The sequence below is a fragment of the Artibeus jamaicensis genome, unplaced genomic scaffold (assembly GCF_021234435.1).
Source record: "Artibeus jamaicensis isolate MK-2021 breed Jamaican fruit bat unplaced genomic scaffold, CSHL_Jam_final scaffold_847, whole genome shotgun sequence".
Taxonomy (NCBI): domain Eukaryota; kingdom Metazoa; phylum Chordata; class Mammalia; order Chiroptera; family Phyllostomidae; genus Artibeus; species Artibeus jamaicensis.
In genome coordinates this window covers 29,012,628-29,038,253 of record NW_026522057.1, presented here as the reverse complement: position 1 = coordinate 29,038,253, position 25,626 = coordinate 29,012,628, and the positions used below count along the sequence as shown (strand labels likewise).

The 25,626-nt window shown below is 60.1% G+C and overlaps 2 protein-coding genes across 8 annotated transcripts in view; one reads left to right on the top strand and one right to left on the bottom strand.

The window, feature by feature from the left end:
- Positions 1 to 6,375, bottom strand: part of NPHP4 (nephrocystin 4) — a 78,448-nt gene extending 72,073 nt beyond the window's left edge. For all 6 annotated transcript variants that reach the window (XR_008390714.1, XM_053660639.1, XM_053660641.1 and 3 more), the window contains exons 1-4: positions 5,880 to 6,375; positions 5,631 to 5,698; positions 1,356 to 1,544; positions 40 to 192 (exon numbers count right to left, since the gene is read on the bottom strand). Coding sequence is in view for 5 of the 6 variants with exons in the window: in XM_053660639.1 (XP_053516614.1) it covers positions 40 to 192; positions 1,356 to 1,490 (288 nt within the window). In the remaining variant the exon portion in view is untranslated. The remainder of the gene's footprint in view (positions 1 to 39; positions 193 to 1,355; positions 1,545 to 5,630; positions 5,699 to 5,879) is intronic.
- Positions 6,376 to 7,092: 717 nt separating this feature from the next.
- The window catches only part of KCNAB2 (potassium voltage-gated channel subfamily A regulatory beta subunit 2), a 61,522-nt gene continuing 42,988 nt past the window's right edge, over positions 7,093 to 25,626 (top strand). The window contains exon 1 of one of the 2 annotated variants that reach the window (XM_053660590.1): positions 7,093 to 7,213. The gene's annotated coding sequence lies outside the window, so the exon portion shown is untranslated. The remainder of the gene's footprint in view (positions 7,214 to 25,626) is intronic. The other variant, XM_053660587.1, reaches the window with a different exon arrangement.

Genomic DNA, 25,626 nt, shown 5'->3' with positions numbered 1-25,626 from the left:
TCCCCAGGTCAAGGCCCCGCACACCTGCTGTCCACCCACCTCATTAAAGACGATCCTGCTCGGCTGCCTGGAGAGCGGCTCCACGGGCCTCCCTGTGGTCTTCCACGTCCTGCCGAAGAAGTGTCGGTAGGTGACATCGAAGAGAGACACGCGAAGATGGCACCCCACCTCTGACAGCACCTCCAGCACTCCCTAAAAGACAGAAAGGATCTGCGCTGAAGGCTTTTCAACATCATGTGCCGCCCTGCAAGTGATGGGGTCCATGCTGGTAAAACAAGCCATGCAGCCTCTGCCCGTGTTCAGGGATCAATTTCCTTCCCAGGAGCTGCCTCTCAGGACACAGAAGTTCCTGGGAACAAACACGGGCTTAGGATTCACCCAGGGCCAAGCAGACACAAGAGGCTAGGGCTGTAGACACAGAGGCATCTGACACCATGTGGACCCAAAGGAGAAGTCCAGGTGACATCACATGAGGTCCTGGATCAAGCCACACCTGAAGCTTATGACAATGGGTTTATCTGATGTGTGAGTTAATCAATTACTGCTAGCTTAAGCTGTTTTGGATGGGATTTTTTAATCACGTATGACCAAATGAAGGCTTCCTGAGCACCCAGCAGGAGCTGAGAAGCGAGGCCATAACAGCAGGAGCAGCCACAGGCCCTGACGCAGCCGCCTGCGCACAGCGAGGGCGCAGCCCGGGTCTGCAGCTGCATTGCGCAGGATGTGAGTGGTTCAATGACGGCGTGTTCCCCACAGACTCAGCACTCCGACGACTCTGAGGGCCAAGAGAGTCGCTCCACTGGTGTTAAAACAGGACGGACTTGCCCAGCCAAACCCTCTAGGCAGCTACATGTCCCACGGGCAGGCCTGGACCCTTCCTGTGCATCCTCACAGCCTCACCAGGACCATCACACCTGTGGGGTCCTGTGCAGGTTCCCTGTGGCTGAAGGCACAGATGGATGCGGAGCCCCGAGCCGGGGCCCGAGTTGGACAGAAGGCCGAGGCAGGCCCAAGCCCGGGCACGGCCCCACGTTCCCCGCAGGGCCGGAGTCAGGCCGAGCTGTGCTGTGCTCAGGGCGGCTCTTGCCAACAACCCGGCTCATAAAAGGCTCAGGAAATCCGATTACCTGAGTTTTAAAATTGCTCCACTGTGGCAGAAAGAGACCACCTGGCGTCAGAAGTGCTGACCGAGGTGCTGAATCATGTGTTCTCTCTGCTGATGGGCCGCTTCTCCTCCCAACATTGCCAAGGCCCAGGGTAATGGGCGCAGTAGCGGGACTCAGATAAACAAGTGGGATCAATCGCCTCGCACCGCAGAACAGCGGCGGAGCGCCGCGAACAGCATGTTTCCTCACCTGCTTAACGAGCGGCCCGTCGAGCCACTTCAGGACACACTGAAACGCGGTCGATTCCCTTAAGGGCTGGCGCAGTCTCTGCGGGTGGGGCGGGACCAGCACATTTTGGTCAAAAGTCTCCTGCCAGTCACGCATTCCGCCGGTCTGGGTGTCACTGGGGCCTCGAGGATCACCTGCACCACTGGTGTCCTAATAAACAAAAAAGTCATAAAGGCCACAGTGCCGGGGCAATTCAGAAAGTCTCCCGCCTCCCACTGAATCCCAGAGCACCCAGCATCCCCGAAACCCACACCCGGCGATCCCACCCCCCACACCCCGGTGGGGCAGACCTGCACCCACGCCGCCTTCCCCGGGGAAACCGGTCCTTCTCGCTAGTGAGCCTAGCAGAGCACAACTACCCAGCCTCAGTGACAGGTTTAGGGACCAACCCAACACACACAGGGCTGCTTCGTACAGCTGTGGGGTGGAGCACCGCACAAGGGCGTCGGGTCTGGGGACGAGGACTGTCTTAGACAGGACTGGGGAGCAGGGCCCGGTCGGAGCCAATGAGGTGTGAGTCTTGGAGCATCTGCGGGTGGGCTGAGGGTGAGCTGCTCCCCCCTGCATCCCCAGGAGCACAGCGCTCATTGGCCTGACACTGCCAGTGGCCAGCGTGGAAGCTCCCAACTTCAGACACGTGAAAAGCAGGCCGAGCAGAAACCAGAGCAAGGGCAGGAGGGCCCAGGGGTCAAGGGGACCCAGTCACCCAGGACAGCTCAGCTACAGGAAATGCCTCTTGCTGCCGAAGCCAGCTGGGGACAGGTTCCAAGCGGTACAGGCTCCCAGGAGACCTGGCTCACCTGGGCTACCATCTACCTCCCAACCAAACAGGGGTCTAAACCCTCTCCAGAGTCCGCTTGGCTGACACGGAATGTCAGAATCTTGGCTTTGACAAATGGCCGAATTCTGCACACTAAGTGACAAGCAAGGACGAAAGGCAACAAGCTGGTCTCCTAAGCCAGCACTTCTGTAAATGTGGTCCCCAAACCCTCAAGGTTCCCCAGGCTAGTCAAGGGTTCCGCAAGGTCAAAGCTATATTCAGAATATCCACGCGAAACTTGCTGGCCATCCTGTTCCTCACCACCCCAAGCAAAGAACCATCAGCTTCACTTAAGGGCGTCCTTGGGGCAAGTGACAAGTACAAATTTCACTTGATCCTGAGGATACGTAGTCTTACTCTTCTGCGATGAAATGGGAAATACAAATTAAAAAAACCTGCCGGGACATGAAGGCAGAGGTCCCTCCAGCCAGCTCAGCCCACTGCGAGGTGTAGGCTGCGAGCCGAACTCCCTGCCTGGTTCGCACAGCCACGCGGCTTCTGCGAGGAAGGACGGCTGAGAAACAAAACATGCTTATTCAGACTCGTACTTGGCAGGCACCTCTCCGGCGTGAACAAAATGAGCCTGTCACTTCAGGGAAGACTTGGAATCAAAACCAGGTTGCGGGCAACAATTCCAGTGGGGGAAGTGCCCGCCCCCCGCGGTGAGCCTGGCAGCGTCCTGCTGCTCGCAGGCCTCTCCGATGTGATGACGGGTAGTGCCGGCAGCAGAAGTGATCTTTTGAAATTGTACGATTAAATGTGCCAGTATTTGGGAGATCTGCATAGCTCAGTACCTGTATTTTCCAAGTGCACAAGCATTATGACAGAAACTCCCGCAGGAGGAAAAGGTCCACCCAAAATGCGAGACAGACCGAAAGGCGTGAATGTAACAGGGGATGAAAAGTTCACTGGCAGGTGCCAGACTCAGCCCTGCATTTCTGCCACTTGCAGATGTGATTCCCGTTAAAAACCCTGGGGTGGGGGGGATCAGCCTGGGCTAGCCGGGTGCGCCTCAGACCGCCAGAAGGGGCCATTCAGGAGAGGCAGGAGGGCTCAGAGCAATGATGCAAGTAGGGGGAAATGTGAAGGAGGAGGAAGGGGCCATGAGCCAAGGGGTGCCAGGGCCTCTAGCAGCTGGAAAAGGAAACGCCCCGCCCCACCCAGCCCTGAGAAGGGACCAGCCCCGCTCACTCCTTGACAGCAGCCCAGAGAGAAGGATTTCCGACTTCTGGCCTCCAGAACTGTATAAGTCTGTGTTGCTTTAAGCAAACTGCTTTGTGGTAATTTGTTACAGAAGCCACAGAACTCATATAGATGCCCACGACCTGTAAGCAGAAGAGGCCCGACTGCCAGCCAAGAGCTGGCGGGAGAGTCACCTGCCCAGAAGGGCTCTGGGAGGCCCCAGGGTCCAGCCCTAAGCCCATAAGGCCCCTGCGCTTCCCCGGCCACCTGCCCTGTGCTCATCTGCTCACGGGCCAGCTGCTCACAGAGGGAGCTACTCTCCTGCACCCTTGGTGCCCGGCTCACCATCAGAACTCGGGAAATATTCACAAAAGCAAATGGAAGTTTCCATAAAGCTGACTCCCAAGCATATCTGCTTTTCAGAGAAACACTGTTTCTTGTTGACTTTTCTTATAAAACTAGAACATTTATACATTCAAAACTAGTGTTCTAACAGACTCAGGGGCAGCTGAACCGAAAAGTCCTCGCAGCCTCACAGAACTGGTGGGCGCGCACCGTGGGAACCCCGGAAGAGCCGCGCAGACCTGCCTTCCCCGCGGGTCCCCAGCACAGGGCTGCGCCTCTTGTAGATGGCTCACCTGCCCAAGTCCCAGACCAGACCTCCTTCCCCTTCTCTGAGCAACTGTGGGGCCCAGTGCCACACTGGGCCAGGGGGTGTCGCTGAAGAACTCTCGCAGCCTAGTCTGTCCTTACGAGGGGCACACGGGGTGGCCCCTGGCTGCACCAGGAGGACACGTACTGGGAAGAAGGAACAGCTATCCAATCAAAACACTGAGCTGGGCAGGGGAAGGTGAGCAGCAACAGTCTGTTTGGCTACGGGCTACGGAGGGAGAGGTGACACCGGAGACACAGCCTCCTGCAGGGGCTGTAACACCCAGACCCTTCCCTTCTTCCCAACCCCACAGAAGAGCTGCCACCTGGACCTCCCTCGCTCCCCCTCCACCCTGTCCTGCTTCAGTCCCTCTCGAACGTCACACCCTCTCACACTCTCCACCGACAGGCAGGCACAGGCACAGACACGCACACACGCGCGTGCACACACAGCCCTGCGTGATTCCTGGTTGTCCTTTAGGAGTCGGATCAAATGTTCCCTCCTCGGGGTGAGGGCCCCATCCCCGAGCAGTGCCCCCGATGTGGGATCCTGCCGCAGGGGTCATCACACTGCACAGTCACTGCTGTCCCACAGGACTGCGCTCCGTGAGGTCAGCACCAGTGAAAACCCGGTTAATGATTGGGAAACCCTCACGCTCTGCCGTGGAGGCATGTCCAGTGCAGGCTGCGGAGGGCAGCCTTTGGGGCCAGATGAACAATTCTGAGAAAGCAGGAGGGTTCGGTTCCGTGCTTTTCTGAGAAAGAGGTACAATGGGCCAGGGGGACACAAAGAAGACGTGCCAGCTTTTATAGAGCCCGGGGAGGTGCCAGGCACTCACACACACTTCCGTACTTATTCCAGCATCGCTGTACGAGAAGCACCCTTATCCTCCCCACCTCCGGTGAGGGGAGGGGGGCTCACAGGTCTAACAGCCCCTCCAAAGTCACACCACCAGCAGTGATTGACCGCAAAGCCACTCTAACCACGCCAGCCCCCTGGTGTCCCCCAGCGGCCAGGAGAGGCAAAGGGACAAAGGCCAGAGTGGGTGGAGTGAGAGCACTGGCCAGGCAACAGGCGGATCCTCGCTGCCTCTCTGCCTTCCCACCTGCACAAGGAGGGGCTGTGAAGTCACCGTGAGGCCTCTGCCCCTGCAGACCTATGCCTACACCTGTTCTGTCCAGCTCACCTGTTCTGCTCTAGCTCACACGTGGTGAAGAAGACCGACCAAGGCCCTGACTTCAAGAAGCTAAAGATCCAGTGGGAAAGGGAAACAAGGGACGAGTGAGCAGCACAGGAATGACACCCAGCCTGCTTTCTAATGGCTGGAAGCAGGGAGGAGGGAAAGAGGAGGGAGCCCAGGAGCTGAAGAGGTGAGCTGGGCCCAAGTCCAGGACAAGGGAAGGACAGGAGCCATGAGGAGCTGTCCAGGCCCAGGGAAGCTTCCTTGTGGGGAAATGAACTTGTGAGATATTGAATAACTGAGACCCAAAAGCTCTGGAGAACTTTTAGGGAGAGTAAGTGGAGAACTAATTAAGCACTGCCTAGAATTCCTTTGTTCAGGAAATACTCTTTGCATACCTACCAGGTTCCAGGCCCTGGAGATACAGTGCTGACCACAGCAGACAAGCCCTCTGCCCCCCTGGTGTGCACCTGGAGGGAGGAAGACAATACAAATTAGCAGGAACCTACAGAAATGACAGAGAGGGGTGGAGGTGCAGTGAGCCCTGACGGAAACCTGGGTTAGAACCCCCATGGGCGATAGACAATCATCTCTAATCCACCTTTTCTAACTGTGCAAGCACAAGCGTGAGACTTAACTTCCTTCACGTACTTCAACCAAAACAGCACACTGCAACCAGGAAGGTGGGCTGGTCTGTGCACACAGCTGTCTGTGGAGACAGGCGTGACAGAGATGCGCATAGGCGGGGCCTTTGAGTCTGAAGGACGAGCAGGCAGGAGAGCAAGCATTCACGCCACAGGAAGGGGCCGGGTGGTGAGCTCCGAGCCAGTCAGGAGGTCAGCTGGTGGATAGCAGGGTGAAGGCAGGGTGCCTGCTGGTCGGGGCCGGGAGCCTCCTGAGAGGGCCAGGGGGTCTGGAGATCTCCATGGGCGGCGGTACCCACAAAGAACAGACAGCCACAGGGCACAGACAACCACAGGGGATGGGCACCCACAAGGGATGGACACCCAGCCGAGGGCAGGCACCCGGTAGGGGTCCCCCACAGGGCTCGGGCAGGAGAAGGCCGCTGGGGACGCCGAATCCGGGAAGACCAACGCCGGTCTCGGCAAAACCCAGGCTGTGAGTACCGCGCTCGCCTTCAGCTGGGGGGCTATAGAGGGACTCCGGGTCAAGGGGCAGAGGACGGAGGTTCAACCCAAAGGAGCTCCAGACGCCCAGGCCCCTGCGACCCAGAATGAACCAATGTCAAGCGAGGGGAGTGAGATGCAACTCTCGCGCGCACAGCCCTGCGTCCCGCATGGCCACCGTGGCCGCAGGCACCGAATATCCACGGAGAGACGTGCGGAGCATCCTCATAACCCCCAGCCCTACAACGCGGCCCACAACGCGGCCCCCGAGGTCCGTGGCGGTGTCCAGGCTTCCCTGCAGCGCTAGCCAACATGGTTCCGCCCGCCGCGGGCCGCGTTACCTAGGAGACCAGCCGGCAGCGCCCGCGCCCGCGCTTACTCGAAAGCGGGACCCACTGTGGACCCAGAGCCCCCCACGGCCGGCCGCTGCGTACCGGGGCCGCAGCCTTGCAGACCAAGGAACGGCGAAAGGACGCCGGGCCGCTGCCACACAGAGAGAAGCCTTGCAGTGCGACGCTCCGCGCGCTCTGGCTAAGAACCCGCCCCGCGTCAACGCCGTCGGCCAATCAGAGCCCAAGTCGTGCTGCCCCTCTCTTGTCAGCACCAGCCAATCGGCGCCGCGGCGGGCCCACTCTAATTTGCATGCCCAGCGATCCTTCAGCCAATGGAAATGTGACTGGCGTGAATTATAGCCAATCATAAGCTGTAAAAGGCGTGGCCCCCGGGTGTCCCACGAGGTGAAGATGCTGCAGGCGGAACCTGGCGGGGAGAGCGGGATTCGGGGGCGCTAAAGTCGCACGGGCAGGGCGGGAAGGAAGATCCGGAGCGGTGCACGGGATCCGGAGCTGGCGCCCCCAGGTGAGTGCAGGGGGAGACCCCGGCGGGCCGCGCTATCCACGGTCATGCACCCAGAGAGCAGCGGCGGGCACCCGCGAGGCCCGCGGTGATTCTCCATCTCCTCTTCCCCAGCGCGTCCCCGCGCCCGCCTCCGTCCTCACCTCCTCTCCAGCAGGCTGGCTCACCTCTTTCTCCATCATCTCTCTTCCCTGTCATATCCCTTCCCCCATGCCGTCCTCCCTCGCCTACCCTATCTGCCAGCTCCGTCTCCGACCCCTGCCCCAAACTTCATCCCTCCCCTCGTTTTGATGTCCCCTCTGCCTATCTCAACCCCTTCTGCTTCCCGCGGCCTCCCCCTCCCTGCCCCCATCCTCCATCCCCATCCCATCTCCCCGCCTCTGCGCAGCCCCATCGGAGCGCTCGAGGTGCCAGTCCTTCCTATCCCTTCAACATTTTTGCCCCTGAAGGCTCACCCTGCTGTCCCCTCTTGGTCCCTATTCCCATCCTCCCACCCATTCTGCTTCAGTCTCTCCCGTGGGCGCTCTCTCCACTTGCCCCAGTCCCCAGGACCTTGGCACTCCCTTCCTGCACCCTCCACCTCCTCCCTCCCTGTGCTTCTTACATATCTCCAGGTTCTTTTGCCACCTCCTTACTACCTACTGTTGGTCCCGAAGGACACAGAGACACAGCGCCTGCACCGCTGCATGCCGCAGTGGCAGAAGCTGTGTACCTGCCCACCTTCTCACCCTCCCACCCAGGCGCACCCCAGCACTGCTCCTGGCATTAGTCCTAGAGGCTCCTATGGGGTCTACACTTTGCCTAGAGCATCCTGGAGGTGGGGGGAGGCTCCAGGTGGGAAGCCCCTTATCACCCTTTCCTGCCTTCCTCCCTGGCCACCATCTCCCTCCCAGCCCCCACTTTCCTGCTTAGCCTCACTTTGTGATTCAGCATTTTTGGGGTTGGTAACTTTCTTTGCTTCCTGGCATGATGGGGACCAGGCTGTGGGGCTGAAGGCTAGAGGTCTCCATCCTGCAGTCCCAGGGCCACCTTAGGAAACAGACCTGAGCTGCCCGGGTGGAGAGCAGGGACCTGCCAGTGGGGGCTGTCTCTTCCTCCCTTTCATGTGTTGCCGTGTTGAACCACATCCAGGGGGAGATGACATAAGTAATAGCTCTTGGGGAAATGGGCTATTAGCATTTATGGAAATTAATACATCCACATCCGGGGGTCAGGAACACCAAGTTCAGGCCACAGCTGTCCCACTGTCTGTTGTTTCAGGATTTCTTCTTTCTCCGCAACTTCTCCTCCCCCTCAAAAACGCCAGCCCCCTACCAATGCCAAGAGCAAGCTCCAGCTCTGCTGGGGAAGCACATTGAGGCCCATGTCTCGGGGTTGGGGACCTGCGTGTGGAGAGTCCCATCTGCCCTCCTGATTGTTGCTGGGCAAACTCGCCCACCTGCAGAGCTCATATCAGTCCCTCAGCTTCCGCCTCTGTGCGCTGGAGATGGGGGCCCAGAGGGCATTGGCCCCCAGGTCACCTCTGAGGAGATTGTGGGCACTCACCTGCCTCAGTGGCACTGAGGGGTCTGAGCTACAGCACATTCCTGCCTCCAAAGCAGCCTGCTGGAGGCTTCCTGTACAAGTCCGAGGTCCAGCCCCTGTGCCTGTGTCTGCTCACCAGCGCGCAGACACTGTGGGCACTGCTGGCGCCTGGGGACTGAGCCAGGCCAGAGAGGGACAGGGGCGTGAAAAGTGTGGAACCTGGTTTCATAAACCCTTTTGAGTTTGGATGTGGAGCCTGGGTGGGAAGAAGTTGGCACAACAGTGACTGCACACTGGAGGAGCGGCGAGCGGGGACACTATTTCTTGCCTGGTGAGGAGGGTGACAGCTGTGGGCGCTGCGGGGCAGGGGGCAGATAGCTCTGGGTGGGGCATCTCAAGAGGCTCTGTACCATGGGGATTTCTCTCTTTCCTTTAATTTTTCACGGATCTTCTAAACCCCAAATGATGCAGGAGGAAGTGAGTCTTGATTTAGCAGTTTCCGGGAGGGGCCCCTCTAGACTTGCGTTGTTTGTCGGGGCTGGGCCGTGGCAACCAGGCAGCAGGCTGGGGGTGAGGGAAGGCCTCTCCTGCTCTGAGAGCCCCAGGGACCGTTTTCATTGGTGGAGAGTCCGACAGGAAGAAGTGTGTCTTTAGTCCTTGACTAAATCTCAGTGACCTTCACGTCACCAGAGGTCCCAGCACCCAGGGCAGTTTTCTGGGGTCCCTGAATAATGGGGCAGAACAGGGTCAGCTGCAGGCATATTCAGGGAGGATGGTCTCTGAGGGTGTCTAGGGCCAGGGGCACCTCACCTCCCTCCATCCCCCTTCCCAGCAGCAGCTGGGCCTATTGCTCCATGACGCTGCAAGGGTCTTGGCCATGCCCCCTCAAAGGACTCAACTGATGCCCAGAGGTGGGGGCAGGACCAGCCTAGACCCCTCCCTTCCTACCAGTTGGAGCCCAAGTCACTTCTCTTAGGGGGTGGGGAGCAGAGCCAGCTCCCATGGATGTACAGATGTCGGCCATCCTTTGGGAAGCCCACTTTGGAGGTGCTGCTGACATGCATGGAGGAAACCAATGCCGGGGGGGGGGGGGGGGCGTGCATTCACATCACTGGGGGAGCTGTTGGGAACGGGAGGTGCTGCTGAACACAAAGAATTCTGGTGACGCCCCCTCCGCCTGGCCTGACAGGCCCCCAGAGGGAGGCTACTATGGTTCCGAGATGTCAAAGAGGTGTCGGGGCCTGGACGCTGGCGGGATGGAGGGGAGAAGGGGCTCTGCCCGTGCTGGGTGTGCGCTTCTGACCGTGTTTGACGCGGGTCTTGTAAATAACACCGTGAAGTAGGCTGGTCGGCCAGGGCGGGGAAACCGAGGCCCAGAGCGGTGGGGAGACTGATTCTGCCTCCTGGCTCGTGGGCAAGCTTGGTTCTGTTCCTGCTGTGCCCACACTCTGAGGTGGGCACCCCTCCTCATGAACTCTTACCCCCCGTGGATGCCCGGGTTCAATTCCAGCTCCAAAGAATATGGAAACCTGCCTTTTTGATGAATAAGAACCCCAGCACGCTCAGCTCTCCACCCACTGTGTGCCCCCCATTCTTTGGGGTGACTCAGGAGGTGTGGTACTCAGCTCAGCCAGTGCAGGAGAGAAACAGGAAGCAGGGGCCCCCTGAGAGAGCGCACACCTGGGCCAGGTGGGAACCTCACCCACCTGATCATCTGTCGCTGCAGGGGGTAGCTCAAGGCTTTCCGTGAGGCCTGGCCTTGGCAGGTGCCAGCACCTCCCCGCCAGGTGGCCGGGGGCAGGGCTGTACCTTCCCCTTTGCTGAAGGGCTCAGAGGGCCGGCCTTGCTCTCCCAGCACGCCATGTGTGAGCTCCGGCGCCCGCACCCCCAGCTTTCGAACTCACAGCCCTGTGGGATGGGGTCCCAGGAGGCCACGCTGCACTCTGCCCAATGGCCATGTGGTTAACCCCAGACACGGGGCATTGAGTAGGGGCTTGTGTGTATCCCCAGTCCCTGGCGCCTGCCTCCCTTGAGCTTGCATCCTCCCTCTCATGCCAACACTCCACACTTGCGGAAGTGACTGTCTCCTGGCCAGGCAGGACACCAATAGGACAGGGGAAAGTGTGGGGGGGGGGGGGGGTGCGCACAGCTCCATACCCGAGTTCCAGGCCCATGTGGCTACAGTTGTTTCCCACCATGGCTGCCAAGCAGGGATCCATCCTCCACCTCAAAGCCAAAAGCCAGAACGCGTCTCTCCCCCTCAGAACCTGCCCCAGATTCATGGACAAACCAGCAAACCATTCGTGATGGGGCCAGTTTCCCCAGCAACCAAGATCCAACAGACACTGTGGGCCCTTTGTCGCGGTCTTGACCCATGGCCCCTGGCCGGTGCGGAGTTAGCTGTCTGGGGACCCGCCTCTCTCCCTCTGGGCTACTTGGCGCCGTTTTTGCATCTCCCTTTTTCTGGATTGGTGAAAGGAGGTGACTTGATTAGAAACACAGGGACAGCCCATGGCACATACGGACACTCAGTAAATGTCACTTTGTCTGTGACTTCTAGTCATAGAGGGAGCCCAAAGCACTGCCATACCTGGTGGGTGGCTCCCAGGACAGCTCGGGCAGAGTGACTTGGGTCCCCTTCCGCGTCATTTCGTGGTCTCACTCAGAGCTCCTCAGGAGGGGAACGGCCTGAGAGAGCCCGGGACTGGTTTCCCGAAGGGAAGAGGAAGTAAGGGGGCCTGTCGCCATCAGTCTGCAGAGAAGAGCTTCCCTGTGAGTGAAGGGACAGGCCCTGCTCTGTCCTCCTTTACCCCAGGTCTCCCGGAGGGCCGGGCACACCTGCAGTGCCTGTCAACCCTGAGGGGCCGGAGCCCACTCCCAGCACGCCCATCCCCCCTCTTACCATGATGCGTCTTCATGTCCCATCCCTCTGCTGCTCTCTGACCTTTCAGAACAAACTCCAGCCGGGTGTCCACGGGCCGTGAGATGCAGCCGAGGGCAGAAGGACCTAGAACCCTGCTGGGGAGTCTTGCCCTTCTGAGCACTCCATGGTGGCAGGTCTGGTCTGGGAACGGTGCCCTTCCCACCCTTCTAGACGGAGGAGAGTCTGAAAGAACTAAAACGCGCAGACAAGAAGACTCTCACGAGTTTGCGCATTAAAAAATAAATCGGGATTTAAACATAGTTCAGAACCTGGAAATACAGATGATGTGGGGGGGCCTACCTGGCAGAGGATGAGCAGGTCCCACCCACCTCTGCCTGTGGGTGGGGCTGGGGCCAGAAAGGGCGGGGGAATCACAGCCAGAGCGGGGAAGCCCCTTCAGGGGGAGGAGAGCCCGCGGGTGACATTTGAGAGGAGCTGGAGAGAAGACAGGGGCCCCTGAGCAGAACTGAGAAAGAAGCCCCGGCAGAGGGCCCTGCTCGGGCAAGACCCAGAAGGAGGGCCGAGCCCGTTGGACAGTGGCCGAAGCACAGGGGCAGCACAGCAGGACTTGACAATGGCAGTCGTTGAGGGAACAGTGGCAGGAACAGGGGTCTGGGAGACCAGACATGGAACCCCTGGGGGCTTTGGAGCAGGGCAGTGACACCTCCCTGCGGGGACAGGGACAGAGAAAGTGGAATGTGTCCGCAGTGAGGCGCAAGGCCTGGCAGGCCACGGAGGAGATTCGGCGCGCCCCCTGAGTGCGGGGACCACTGTCCGCCCCACTGCTGAAGCAGTCCCAGAATGCCTCGTGGAGCAGGACCCCGTACAAATGTCTTGAGCAGAGAATGGAAAGGAAAGCATCGTGGCTACACCTCTGCAGAGCTAGCTGAGCGGCGATGGGGTGCAGGTGGTGAGAGGGGAGTCTGGGGTCCCTGGGGTTTGTGGCTGGGCACGCAGGCCTGCCTCCTGGGGTCCGAGGCCTGCACCGCAGCTGGTTGTGCCTGCGGGCATGGGGAGGGCAGGCCTGAGGTTCAAGTGAGAATTGACTGCCAATCACCCACTGCACTGGTGACCTCCCTGACCGTGGGAATGGTCACTGGGATCTGGGGCCGAGAGGGAAGGGGACAGAAGAGAGGGCCAGAGTGGGCATGAGTGCAGGATTTGAGAGGGAAGGTGAAGGTGGAAACGGACAAGAGAAAGCCTGGATTGTCCCAGTGCCTGAGAGGAGAAATAGAGGGCGCGGCAGGTGTCTGCTCCCACAGGCAGCCCCGCTGCTGGGGGAGGCAGGCCCTGCTGAGAAAGAAGGGGAAGCGGCTTCCAGGCATGGCTGCTGTGGCTGCAGAGGCACCCGCCACATCCCTTCCCAGTAACAGGCACACCTGTCATTTGGACCCTCTTCTGTGTTAACTCGTTCACTCCTCACTGTCCATGGGCATGTAGCCACCAGTGTCCCCATTTCACTGGGGCAGAAACAGGCTCAGCAGGGCCAGGCGACTGCCCTAAGGTCTCGGAGAGCACACGAGCCAGAGCCAGGATCTGAACCCAGCTCTTTGGCGCAGAAGTCCCCTCTCGTAACCTTTGCACTCTGCCACCTTGAGGGCTCTGCAGAAAGTGGACAGCAAGTGCAGAGGAAGCTGTGCGTACCACTGCACGCTCAGGAGTGGGCAGGTTGGTGGGCGGGGAGGTCGCGTTTCTGGCTAACCGGGTCCATGGGCAGCGCCCACCCGGTCCACCCTTTTGTAGACAACCTCCTCGGCATGCGGTTCTGTGTCCTGCCCTGATGGGGCACCTATGACGTGGGGATCAGGGCTCCTCCTCCCAGCCTCACTGCTGGCTCGGCATACGGTGTGACTACAGAGAGCATGAGACCAAGGGACACATGGGGAGCACAGGGAGCGGTGCCTGAGGACAGCCCCTGAGTGTCCTGCTGCAGCTCAGCCAGCTCCTTCCTTCACCAGCCCCTGGGCCAGGGGTTCCAAGGCCGCACTTTGAGGAACACCTCCCAGCCCTTTGAGTGTATGGGTGAACTATCCTGTGGGGCTGGGCTGGGCTGCCATCTCTGTGGGAGGAGGGAAGCTAGCCAGGTCCCGAGACACGCCGGCCCCACCTGAAGTCATATTTCCCTCAGAGGGTGTCCCTGGGAGGGATGGGGAAAGAGGGCTGTTCCACCCTCCTGCAGCCTGGTCCCCGTGGTAACCACAGGGACCTGCTGGAGGTGCCCAGTCACCTGCTGGGCTGTAGGGGTGCTGTGGGCCTGGCCGGGCCCCACGGTCCTACCAGTGGGTCACTGGGTAGCAGCTTATGTGGGTGGCAGGTGCAGCCCTGAGCACCCACCCAGCAATCTGCAAGCAAAGGCATCAGAGGCCTGGAGACCCTTCCCTCGGACCCTCAAGGGACCTGGCGCCTCCAGCCCTCGGGCCTCAGGAAAGCCTCCTCACTCCTTGAAGGTGTGTGTGTGTGTATGTATGTACGTGTGTATGTATGTATGCATGTGTGTGTGTGTGTGTGTGTGTGTGTTCCAGCCTCCTTGTTTTCTGGAAAGGGAAACTGAGGCTCGGGAGTAATCGTACTTACAGGCAGAGCTGGGGTCGAAGTGTGGCCCAGTGGGGGTCCCACTGACAGCCGGTGGTGGACCTCCCAGCATCCTCACCAGGGTCTCTCCAAGCATGGGCCATGGTGGTCGTTGTCGCTGATGTTCGGTCCCTCCCAGACTGTGTGTCCCGTGAAGCCGGAGGCATGTCCGGCCCACCACCTCTGGACCCAGCTCAGCTCTCGGACAGGCGCACGGCAGCTCAGGCTCTCAGCACGGTCGGAGCACAGACTCCCCCGATGGCAGAGCCACGTGGGAAATGGCACTCGTGGGTCCGGTCCGCCCAGCCTGAGCCACCCTCTGCAGAGCTAGGAGGGGGTGCAGGACGCAACCCCAGACTGGGAGGCTGCCAGCTGACTCGGGACAATCAGACAACAGAACCTCCCGGCAAAAAGCAAATCTGGTACTGGATCCTTGCTAGGACCCTGCTCCGTGCATCGACCCTCCTTTGCAGGGGTCCACCCCACAGTGGGTGCTCCATGCCCCCCAACCCAGGCCTCCCCCTTCCTAGGCCAGACAGCCTCCTTCTAATCCTTACAGGGGGATGCTCTTTCCCTGAATGTGCTAGAAAATTCTGTGGGCGTACAGGGCAGGACCCCCACGAAACACGAAGGGCATGTCCGCCCACCTCGGGCCACAGGCACGCTAACCTGACCCCAGCTGACCTCACAGACCGTCAAGGCCAGCTCACTGTGCACTCTGCACAGCCGACTTCCCCCCAGCTCCCTCCGGGCTGGTGTCTGGGGGACAGAGCCGTGGAAAGAAGTCAGTGCCGCAGCCCTGATGGTCCTCTGTGACCTGTGATTTGGGAATGAGGTCCCACCGGTGGCCCAGGTGCTGCCCTCAGCCAGGACTGCCTTCCCACTTCCACTTCTGTCCCTTTGTCCGGCCCAGGAACCTTCAGAGGCCCTGCTTGCAGGAACTGACCTGCCATGCACCTGCCACCTCATGAGCTATAAGTCTTGGGGCTGAAGCTGTGAGGCCAAGCCAGCGCTCCCTGGGGACAAGCAACACCTGTCCCCATCTTGGCTCCTTGATCTCATCTTCCCCAGGCTGGCCACTCCCCCAATGGCCCTTAGCCCCCGGGGCACACTCCTGCCTTACCCTGAACAACAGGCAATGCCCCAGGGAGGGCAGAGCAGCCCTGGCCTCTGGGCCTGGCGCCCAGCCAGAAATAGCAGCAGGCAGGACACTCCCCGAAGCGGAGACAAAGCCAGGACCCAGAGGCTGTGTGCTGAGGCAGCTGTGGTCCTGAGGCTGGTGTCGTAGGCTGACGGCCACAGGTGCACGGCCACTTGGCACCTTGGCTGCCCCCGGCTCCCCAGTTAGACTGCACGCTCCTGTTTTTACAGTTGAGCCACTTCATTATGCACAGAGTTCCTCCTGACTGCAGAAGGTGTCCCAGGGCATCCAGATGGGTCCCAGGTGGCAGCCAGAGAAGGGCGTGGTCATGAGCAGATTTCCAGGGGAGGGGACCTCCAGGGGGAGGACTGGACAGCTGAAGGCCTGTGACCCTGCCGGAAGGGGCAGGCACTTCATCGGAAGCTGGAAGATGATGAGGATGGGGATGAGGATGGGGGTGGTAATGATGTTCATAATGGTGGTGGTGGCAGTGGCGATGGTGATGGTGATGGAAATGAGGTGGTGATGGAGATGGCAGGGAGGAGAACAGCGACAACTGTAATTATTCGCTGCCATTGGCCACAGACCTGCTCTTTGTCGGGCCTCTGCTTAGCCCTTGGACGCGTTCACGCTCAGTCCCCCAGCCACCTAGGAGCAGGTGCTCTGACAGCCTGTGCAAACAGGTCTGCGCCCCACCGTGGCTCACACAGCTGCCAGAGAGCAGAGCTAGCAGATGACCTCCAGGGACCCCCGACCCTGTGCCCTCAACCACCTCCTCAGCAGGACAGAGCTTCACCCTCGGCCTCCGCCCTGGTGGCCAGGGCCACCAGGATGCCTAGAAAGGGGAAATATCACCTGAGGCACAACCCAGCTAGCAGGTCACCCTGCTCCAGCTCGGGGCTGCAGAGCCCCTGCTACCACAGCAGTGGGGTGTCTCCTCTGCCTACCCAGGCACACAGGCTCCCCTCTGGGTCTGAGGCAGGAATCCCTACCCCATACACCTGTGCGCCCACCTTCATCCTGGCAGAGACATGGGTGCTGTCCTTTCTCCGCTGGACATTATAGCATGAGCACTTTTTTAAACAGGTAAACCGACTGACCACGTTGCAGCCTTTCATTTCCCCATAATTCGTCTACGCAGTGTCTGCTGAGGGGCTCAGCACCTTTCCCCCCTTCTCAGGAAGGCTGCAGCGAACATCTGTGTGTACCCAAGTTCACGTCCTCTACACACAGTCCCATAGGTAGGATTTCTGGACCCAGCCCAGGCTCCCGTCTCACGGAGTGGCCTCGTGGCAGCCTCGCCAGTGAGGAGTATTTCCACTTAAAATCCTGCCTTCCTGTTAATTACATGACTGCAAAGGCGCGCGCCTGGCGGTTCCCTTCGACGCGGTTTTTACTCAGCAGAGCCGCCGCTGGGCTCAGAGGGACGCTGGCTTTCAGACCGAGGGTGTGCCGCTGCCTGGGCACGGTCTGAATCTTCCGTGACTGTCACGTGGTGCCGGATGCAGTCCGATTTGGAAGCATTTGTTATTTATTCTTTACATCCCCGTGGAGAGCAGGGGGCCCCAGGGACCAGCCAGAGACGCCGATGCGGGGGGCTGCAGACGGTTTCCCCTCGGACTCCTCACAGCCCCCCACCACTGCCGAGGTTGGGCATGGAGGCAGGGCTGGGAACATGGGCCCAGGCCCCCCGAGAAGGCCGCTTTTCTGCTTCCCGTAACACCTGCTACAGTCAGAGGGTGTAAAAGGCTAGGTGGGAGTGTTAGTCTCCTAGACCCTGGAACGATATAGCACAGGGGGGCCGGTCACAGCGGTCGTGGTGACTTTCTTCCGGGTCTGGGGGCCGAGCGTCCAAAATCAAGGTGTGAGCCACTGGCTCTTGCTGGAGGCCCCAAGGGAGAGTCTGTCCCCAGCGCTGGCATCTGCCCACAGTCCTCAGCATCGCTGCCACCTCTGCTCTGGTGCCACGGGGCCTTTGTCAGTGTGTGTGTCCTCACCTCTCCTCCTAAGGGCACCTGTCATTGGATGTAGGGCCCACCCTAATCCAGGAGGACCTTACGGCAGGGCCCTCACTTTAATTCCACCCGTAAAGACCCCTTTGCCACTGAAGGTCATAGGCACAGGGGATTAGGACTTAGACATGTCTCAGGTGAGGGCAGGGGACATGGCCCCACTGCAGCGGGTTTCTGCCACGGAGACCACCCCCAGCCCCAGCACCCTCCAGAAGGTTCTTTCTCGTCTACCGGATTTTGCCCTTGGGGACTGGGCAGAGTGTGGACATGGGGTCCCGCTGGCTTGTGCTGGGTCACCCCTCCAGAAAGCCAGCCGTCACACGTGGAGCTGGGGCTTCACGCTCACATACAAAGGAGTGGGATTGAGGACGGGCCCTCCTCTGGCCACACCTGGGGGCAGAGCTCAGTGATGGGCTCAGCAGCCTAGAGAGGCCCCGGAAGCCAAGGTCCTCCACCTGTTACCAAAGCTCACCTGAGGGTAACAGGCCAGCAGGTCCCAGGATGGGGGGCCAAGGTCAATGCCTTTTCAAGAGGCCAATGTGTGACCCCCAGGAGGATTTTAGGGAGCCCCAGAGCCATCAGACGTGCTCCCTAGCACGCCCCCTTCCAAGGCTTCCGATCCCCCCACAAAGGGAGCCTGCGCCTGTGCACTGCTCCCAGGGGTCCTGCTGAAACTTCCGTGATGTGCAGGGATCAGAGCACTGTCCAGGGCTCCAGCGTCCCTGCATGTGGAATCCCCACGGGTCAGGATCAGCCAGGGTGGCAGCCTTATGCTGTGCCAGCCACAGTGCTAAGCATGGCCAGAGAGTCCCCGTGTGGGGCTGGCCAGGAGTGGATGGCTCCACCTTCTCTCGTGTTCACCCAGAAACTCAGCCAGGCAAATAGGGCCACCCATGGCTCCCCAGCAGGCGGCACTGCTGGTCACTGCCCACCACCCATGTGGGTTCACCCGGGGGGTCTGGGGAGGGAAAGACCCCAGCCACACCTGAGGAAGGGCCAAGTGTCCAGGGCGCGTGGAGAGACTGTCTCTGATGCCTTCTCCCACTCTGGGGGGTGAGCTGTTAAAACCCACCCCTCTGCCTGGGAAGCAAGGGAAGTAGCTTGGAGCCTGCCCATCTGTCCGTCCATCCATCTGCCCACCCAGAGCTGGGGCCGCCTCTGCTTCCTCCTGCGTCAGCTGTTCCCAGCTGCTGAGTCAGGCTTTGAAGCACAGTCATTGCGGGCGAGGTTGTGTGCTCCCCCTCATCCCTGGAAGCACACGCCATGGTGTTTATTCCTGCCATGGCTCCGCCAAAAAGCTCTCGGTCCGGCTATGAGGAGACGCGGCAGCTCCCCACCCCTCCTACTGTGGGGACCACCAAAGGAGTGGGGTGAGCTGGGCCCTCCCACAGACACCGGGTACCACTGTCGCTGCTGTCCTTGCAGGGGGAGGGATGGAGTGTGTCCTCAGACCTCCCCCTCACTCTGTCCCTCAGCTAATTGATGGTCCCGCTCAAAGGTGTGTGCAGAGGTTCCACTTCTGATGCTCCAGCCGGGTACTCAGGTTGCTGCAGCTGCAGCCTCGGCCCAGGAAGGACTAGAAATGCTGTCGCCGTGGTGGTGCTGCTGATGGTGGTGGTGCTGGTAAAGGTGCTGGTATAGGTGGTGCTGGCGGTACTGGAAAAGGTGCTGGTGCTGGTAAAGGTGTGGTGATATTACAGGTGTTGTTGGCGGTGCTGGTAAAGGTGTGGTGATGGTACAGGTGGTGATGGCAGTGATGGTGCTCCTGGTGGTGATGGTAACAGTGTTGGTGCTGGTGGTACTGGGAAAGCTGGTGGTGATGGTGATGGTAATGGTGGTGGTGGCCATGGCAGTGGTGACAATGGCGGCCCTGGTGGCCCAGGCCCCATGTGAGTCCTCTAGAATCAAATGGCCGCCTCCCAGGAGCTGGGCATGTAGGCAGAGAACCACTGCCTGCCTGCTGTCCCCTCACTGGCACCAGTGGCGAGGGGATCCTGGCCATGGGCCCTTATGACCTGTGGGCTGTTTCCCACTCGGTGTGAAGGGCAGGGCTTGGGCTTCCCCAGGGAGACGCCCTCCAGGCTGGCAGTGAGCCTGTTCCCCGTCCTGCAGCAGGAAGCGCCTGTCCCCTGATGGCAGTGGCCTGCCTGCTCCCGGGGGCCTGCACCAGGGATGGACCACCCTCATTCCCCTGTTGGTTGTCTTTCAGAGCTTCTCTGAAGGGCAAGGTCAGCTGGTTCTGACACCACAATGGGAGAGACATGCTCTTGGTGTCAAAAGAGCAGCAACCAATTGCAAAAAGAAAGCTGGGGTGGGTGGGGAAGTACGAGAGACCCCACGGACGGCTGCCCGAGAGCTCTGTGCCCCCCCAGTGCACTCCCTCACACGCACATGTGTGTGTCTCTGTGATCTCCCCCTGAGCCCCGCGGAGAGGCTGCCCCTGGAGGACGTCGGCACCCAGGAAGCTCAGCACCCCCACCTGGCCGGAGCCTCGGCCTCTGCATGGGGAGGTCCTTCCCAGGCATCCGTCTGGGTACACGACTGGGCTGCAGACTGCTTGGCTGACGGACGGAGTGGGCCTGTGTGTACGCACCTGCGCACACACACACACGCACACACCTTCAGATGCACCAGCCACGCAGACCCCCCCATTGGGGCTTCTACCGGGGTGGTCCTGGAAGGCACCGGCCTGCGGGTTTTAAGTCTCCCTGGATTCCCTGGATGAGCTTCCTGGAAGAGAAGGGACTGTGACCCACTTCCACAAAGGGCCTGCAAAACCGCTTTTAAAGAAAAGAAGGACCTGCATGTGACCCGGAATTCACTTCCGCCCAGGGATGCTGCCGTGGAATCCCCAGCGCGCCTTCCCCCGGGACGTGTGGGGATGACTCGGAGGCCTGCAGGTGACCTGGGGTGCCTCACTCTCTGGCAGGTGTTCCCACATTCCCGTGACTGGCCTTCCCCCCAGGATTCAGGTCAGGTGTCCACACGACCAGTCCTACTTCTGAGTTTGCATTTTTCCTTTTAGTCAGTTAAATGTTTTTCCTTAAATAAGCTTGTTTTGAAAAGAAACTTGCTGTCCCTGCACTAAGGGCAAGTCCCGCACTGCCTGTCACAATTCAAATGTAACACCTTAAGTGTGACTGGGGCGCCCAGTCCTTGAAAACCCCTGCCTCGGCAGGTCCTGGGGGAGCCCTCAGCTTGTCTGCTAGGTACTGGGGGGCCAGCCGCCTGCCGTCCTGTCAGTTCACGTCACCAAGGGTGAGTGGGGGAGCCGCCCCACGGATCCCTGCGCCAGTCAATATAAGAGATGGGAAAGCAGGAGGGGGGCTCAGCCCCACAGACGCCCCAGCTGGATTTAGGCTGGTGCTGTGCAGTGGGGGAGGAGGGTGCCCAGGGCTGGGGTGGCATTCAGGAAATAGAAGGTTAAACCAGAAAGCTGTAGGGGGCGCTCTGGAGAAGCAGTCCTGGAGTCTGGGACAGAGGGGTGAGGTGGCGCCCAATGGGGAACCCGGTCCCTGCCGAGCCTGTTGAGTTGAGCCATACCCCAAGATCCTGACGTGAAGCCCTGGGAGGAAGCTGCCAAGGCTGCAGAAGGACCTGTCCTCCTGGAAGGAGCCACGGGAAGGATGACCTCACTCCCTCCCTCCAGCACACCCAGCCGCTCCACCTGGCTGGGCCTCATGCAAGGAGGTCTGTGTTTTTTACAATTGGCCTGTCCAGAGTGGGAGTGGCATGCCCCTGTGCACGCAGCAAAGGCCCTGTCCTGGGCCACAGGGGACAAGACAGTCCCAGCAGCCACCCTGGGGGGCTCACCACCTGGTGGGGGGGCAGCCAGGCGAACAGCCACCACAGGCCAGGGCGGGCACTCCACAGGAATTGGCATGTGCTGACCTGGCAGACAGGACACTTTGGAGAGAGCTCTCCCACCCCTCCAGCTCTCTGAAGAGGTGACATTTGACTAGTGACATGAAGAGTGTCCCAGGAGGAGGGACCACACCTGCAGGAGTTGGGGAGCCGCTCCAGCAGGGACCAAGGAGGAGCCCAGAAGAGAACACAGCTGGCTCCCCACCTGAATGTCCAGCGGGCATCTCAGACCAGCGGCCACTGCCTGTCCCCAGACACCCCTGCCTCAGGAACCCGCAGCTCTTCTCCAGAAACCAGGAGGCCACCCTGCACCTGTCTTCCTCTACCACCCCACACCCACCTGCTAGACTACTCTGGTCTGGGCCTCCTGACTCTGCCCGCCGTGGGTCACCTCCCCTCCACCCTGGCTCCCACCCGGACCATGGAACGGCCTCCTGCTGAGACCGCTGCTCGTGCTTCTGTGCCCCGACCTAGCCGTCTCCCCGGCCACCCAGAGAGCTAGGAGAGTGTAGATGGACTCACCTCGTGGGACGAGGCCGCTGTGGCTCCTTCTCTGCGGGGAGTGGGCCACGGAGGGCTGCAGTTCAGGGCCAAGGTACTAGTGACCTGGGCCGGCGGCCTTCACCACTCTGAGCCCCAGTTTCCTCCGCTGCCCTCATTGGTTGGCCAGCAATAGTACCGCCCTCCCAGGGCTGGGGGCGGGGACAAGCGAAGGAGTGCACCTGAAAACCCTAATCCCGACGCCTCTTGCCTGCACGCTCCACTCCCAGCAGCCCTGACTCGGCCCCACCCAGTGATGCCTTGGGTCGCCGCTCTGGAGGGCGCCTTGCACCTCCTCTGCCCGTGCACGGCTCCAGCACGCGGAGGTCCCGAACCTCCAGCCGCTGAAACCCGGCCTTTCTCCCAGGACCGGATGGTCGCCGTGCACAGGCCATGGAGGCGCGGCCTCTGAACCGTGTTCACAGCCAAGACAGAGAGGGCGGGTGGCCCATCTGCCCTGATCATGAGATGACACACGCAGGGTTTAAAAACACCGCGTTCGTTTCCTTTCATTGCAGGAGCGAGAACATATAGTCTGTGTGAGCAACTCAAGTCAAAAAATAGATGAGGCACAGTCACCAGAAATAGTTCAGTCTCAGAGGTGGCAGCCTCGTCCCGCGGCCAGCTGTCCCCAGTGAGCGGCACCACAGAGAGTGGCATGGGAGTGGCTTTTCGTGTTTACCCGAACGTATAAATCAGGCCTGGGATCCCATGGTCAGAATTACTGGCTAAGGAAAAGCAGGTCAACGAGGTCTCAGAGTGCACAGCGCCTCAGCCGGTCTCCCCTCCTCCCCGGCACCCTGCTGAGCAGCGAGCTTGGCCAGCAGGCAGCATGGGGTCACCTTGGACCTGAGGGGTCCCCTTCCTAACAAAGAATGTCCCACAAGAGGACAGAGCTGCGAGTGCTGTGAACATGGTCACATCTGTTTGAATTCCTTTCTGTGGATGTCACTTTTTTGTGTTTTTTAAGATTTTATTTATTTTTAGAGAGGGGAGGGAGGGAAAAACAGGGAGACTAACATCAACTGGTTGCCTCTCGCACGCCCCCTACTGGGGACCTGGCCTGCAACCCAGGTGTGTGCCCTGACTGGGAATTGAACTGCAATCCTTTGGTTCGCAGGCCTGCCGTCCCTTTGTTTTTAATGACATGGGCCAGAGATCTGCAAACTGTGGCCCAAAGGCCAAATTCGGCCCCCCACCTGTCTTTTTAAATAAAGTTTTATTAACACACAGCCACGCCCTTTATCCACATAGTATCTGCTCCTCTCACACAGCGGAGCTGAAGAGTTGGAATGGAGACCACCTGGCCCGTATGGCCCAAAAGGTCGACTGTGGCTGTCTCCTGCACCAGTGTGCTGTCCCCTGCCATAGATGTTTTTGTCACATGCTCAGGCATCCTGGGAAGTACCCTGTCCACCTCAAAACTAAGGGTGGGATCTTTTGCTCGGTGGGGCTTTCTTATGCTGACGTTGATTTGGGGCTTTGGAGATGTGGTTGTTTTTGCTTTGAGAGTCTGCAATAATTAGGTTTCTCTTAAGTAAGGACCTCTTCGGGCAGGGACGGTGGAGTCACAATGGTTAGCTGCTCTGAAAGGGACACATGGGCAGGCACCCATCTGCCACCTGTGGACAGCTGCAGCACTCAGAACAAAGGGGCCTCCCGCTGACTCCCAGGGGCTGGCGGGGTACCCAGGCCCACCTGCTGGCCACATGCCCCACTCTGCTCCTCAGACAGCTGAGGGGGAGAAGCAGGGGGACCCCACAGAGCAGGGCTGGGCAGGGCCAGGAGGGACCTCCTTTTCCATGTGATGTCATCTGAGCACCCACTCCCGGCTTCCACCAGTCAGAGTGGAGCCACGTTAAGCCTCAGGGCTGTGCGGTGCCTCCACCCGCTGTGGTGCCCCAGGGCTTTGGCGGAAGGGGGTCCTCTCAGTGGTCCACGGGGCCAAGGCCTGGATTCAATTAGGTCTTTTCACGGGGCCTGTCCTGAGTGCTGGGAAAATCTGCATGTCAGTGGGGAGGTGTCTCCCAGAGAACAAAGGTGCAGGGAGCGTTTCAACCTGGAAGGTTTGCATTTGTGCAAAGGCTCTGGGAGACCCATCACCCATGACACAACTGGGGGGGGACTGGTGGGGGTGGCACATGGCCCCTCCTGGCACCGGTGCATCTGCTGCGTTTGCCCGCCCCCCACTGAAGTGAGGTTCTGGACCAGGACGGGCAAAGTGCCGCAGATGGCGCAGCCCCCGAGAAGGGTCTGCCTTCTGGTGTCGCTATTAAGGCAGATTAGCGTGTCCAATCCCGGAGAGCAGGCTGCGATCTCAGGAGATGATCCCCGGGTGGGCTCACAAGTCATTAAACCACCTGAGATCTGCCAAACGAAAGACGGACGCGCTCCCAGAGACCAGGAGCATTTTGGAGCTCGGCACTGAGCGCTTGGCGGGGTGGCACGTGTAGATGCAGGCGGCACAGAGAGGTAATGTCCAAGGAGCGCCAGGAAGTGAGCGTGGGCAGTCGAGGTGGGCACGTGGCCCCAACGGGCATGTGCAAAGCAGATGGGGGTGTCCAGTGTCTGAGGCCCTGTCTCTGCAGGAGGGAGGGTGGCCTTCCACAAGGCGTGGTGACGACAGAGCCAGTGCCTCCCTAGATCAGGGCAGAGCAGGCCTCTCCTGCAGAGGACCAGAGAGTAACTGTGTGAGACTCACGGGCAAAGCAGCTGGTGCAGTCGTGACCTTGACCTGGGTGTCCATTGGTCCGGAGAGAGGCGATAATGAAGAGGGCGGGTACTGAAGGCGCCCAGGCATTGGCGTTGGACCCTGGAGCATCCGGTTCCTGCCCGACACCTGCTGGCTGGCTGACCTCAGCCTCGCATCCTGGGCGCACTGGGCACTGTCGCCCGGCTGCCTGTAAGTTTGGTGGGAGTTCCGCGTGGCGGCTGTGTGAAGCCCACTGCCTGACATCCGCCCAAATTGTAGCCGTTAATTATTAAGTCGGAAACCTTCTGCGGAAGCTTCGAAAGCCGTGATGTTGTTTGCTCTCCGTGGCGTGGGCGGGCAATGCCAGATGTCCTCCAGGGCGCCAGGGACAGCTGTGCGACAAGACAGGGTCTGTTGTCTCCAGAGAGTGGCAGTGGGCCTGTCGGAGAGAAGTTACCGGGGAGCTGACGTCACACCAATGTCAGGGCCTTTTTCTTGGCTTCATTGTCCCCGGGGTGATCTGCTCAGTGTTCCCCTGGGTGGAGATGGGCAGGCCCCCAGTGTGGGGGTCTTACGGAGGGGGCTGGTGTCTGGGCACTGGACTGGGCTTTGCTCCCCACACGGCACGTGAACTCCGTCTTCTCTACAGTCAGGAGACACAGCCCAGGGTCCTGGCTCCAAGGACCGCGAGTCACTTCAAGGCAGATTCAGTCGGTACTTGCTGCTTAAGTTGTAGAAATACCTAGAACCCCTCTGAGGCCCCTACCGGCTGCCGCAGGCCACCCCATCCGGGCCTTGTACTGCCTCCCCCAGCCCCTAATCCGACCTGAGACACCCCCAGCCTCACTCCTGCTACAGACAGCCTCCTCTATGAGGAAGAACGTTCCAGAACAGTCTGTGCCTCTCCATCAGGGACACGAAACTTTCCCAGATTCTGTGGATGGCTGGGCCAAGGCCACACTGGCTGGTAGGTGACTCTGGAGCAGGCGTGTGGGTGCAGCTGGGCCAGGCGGCAGCTCTCCGCCACGTTTAAACCCAGCCGGAACCCGCGGCCCAGGCGCGCCCAGTGCGGAGAGCACGCTTCTTGCTGACTGAGTGAGATGTTCCGAGCCCTGCCACCCAGCCTTTAACAGTCCCCTGCACCCCGGG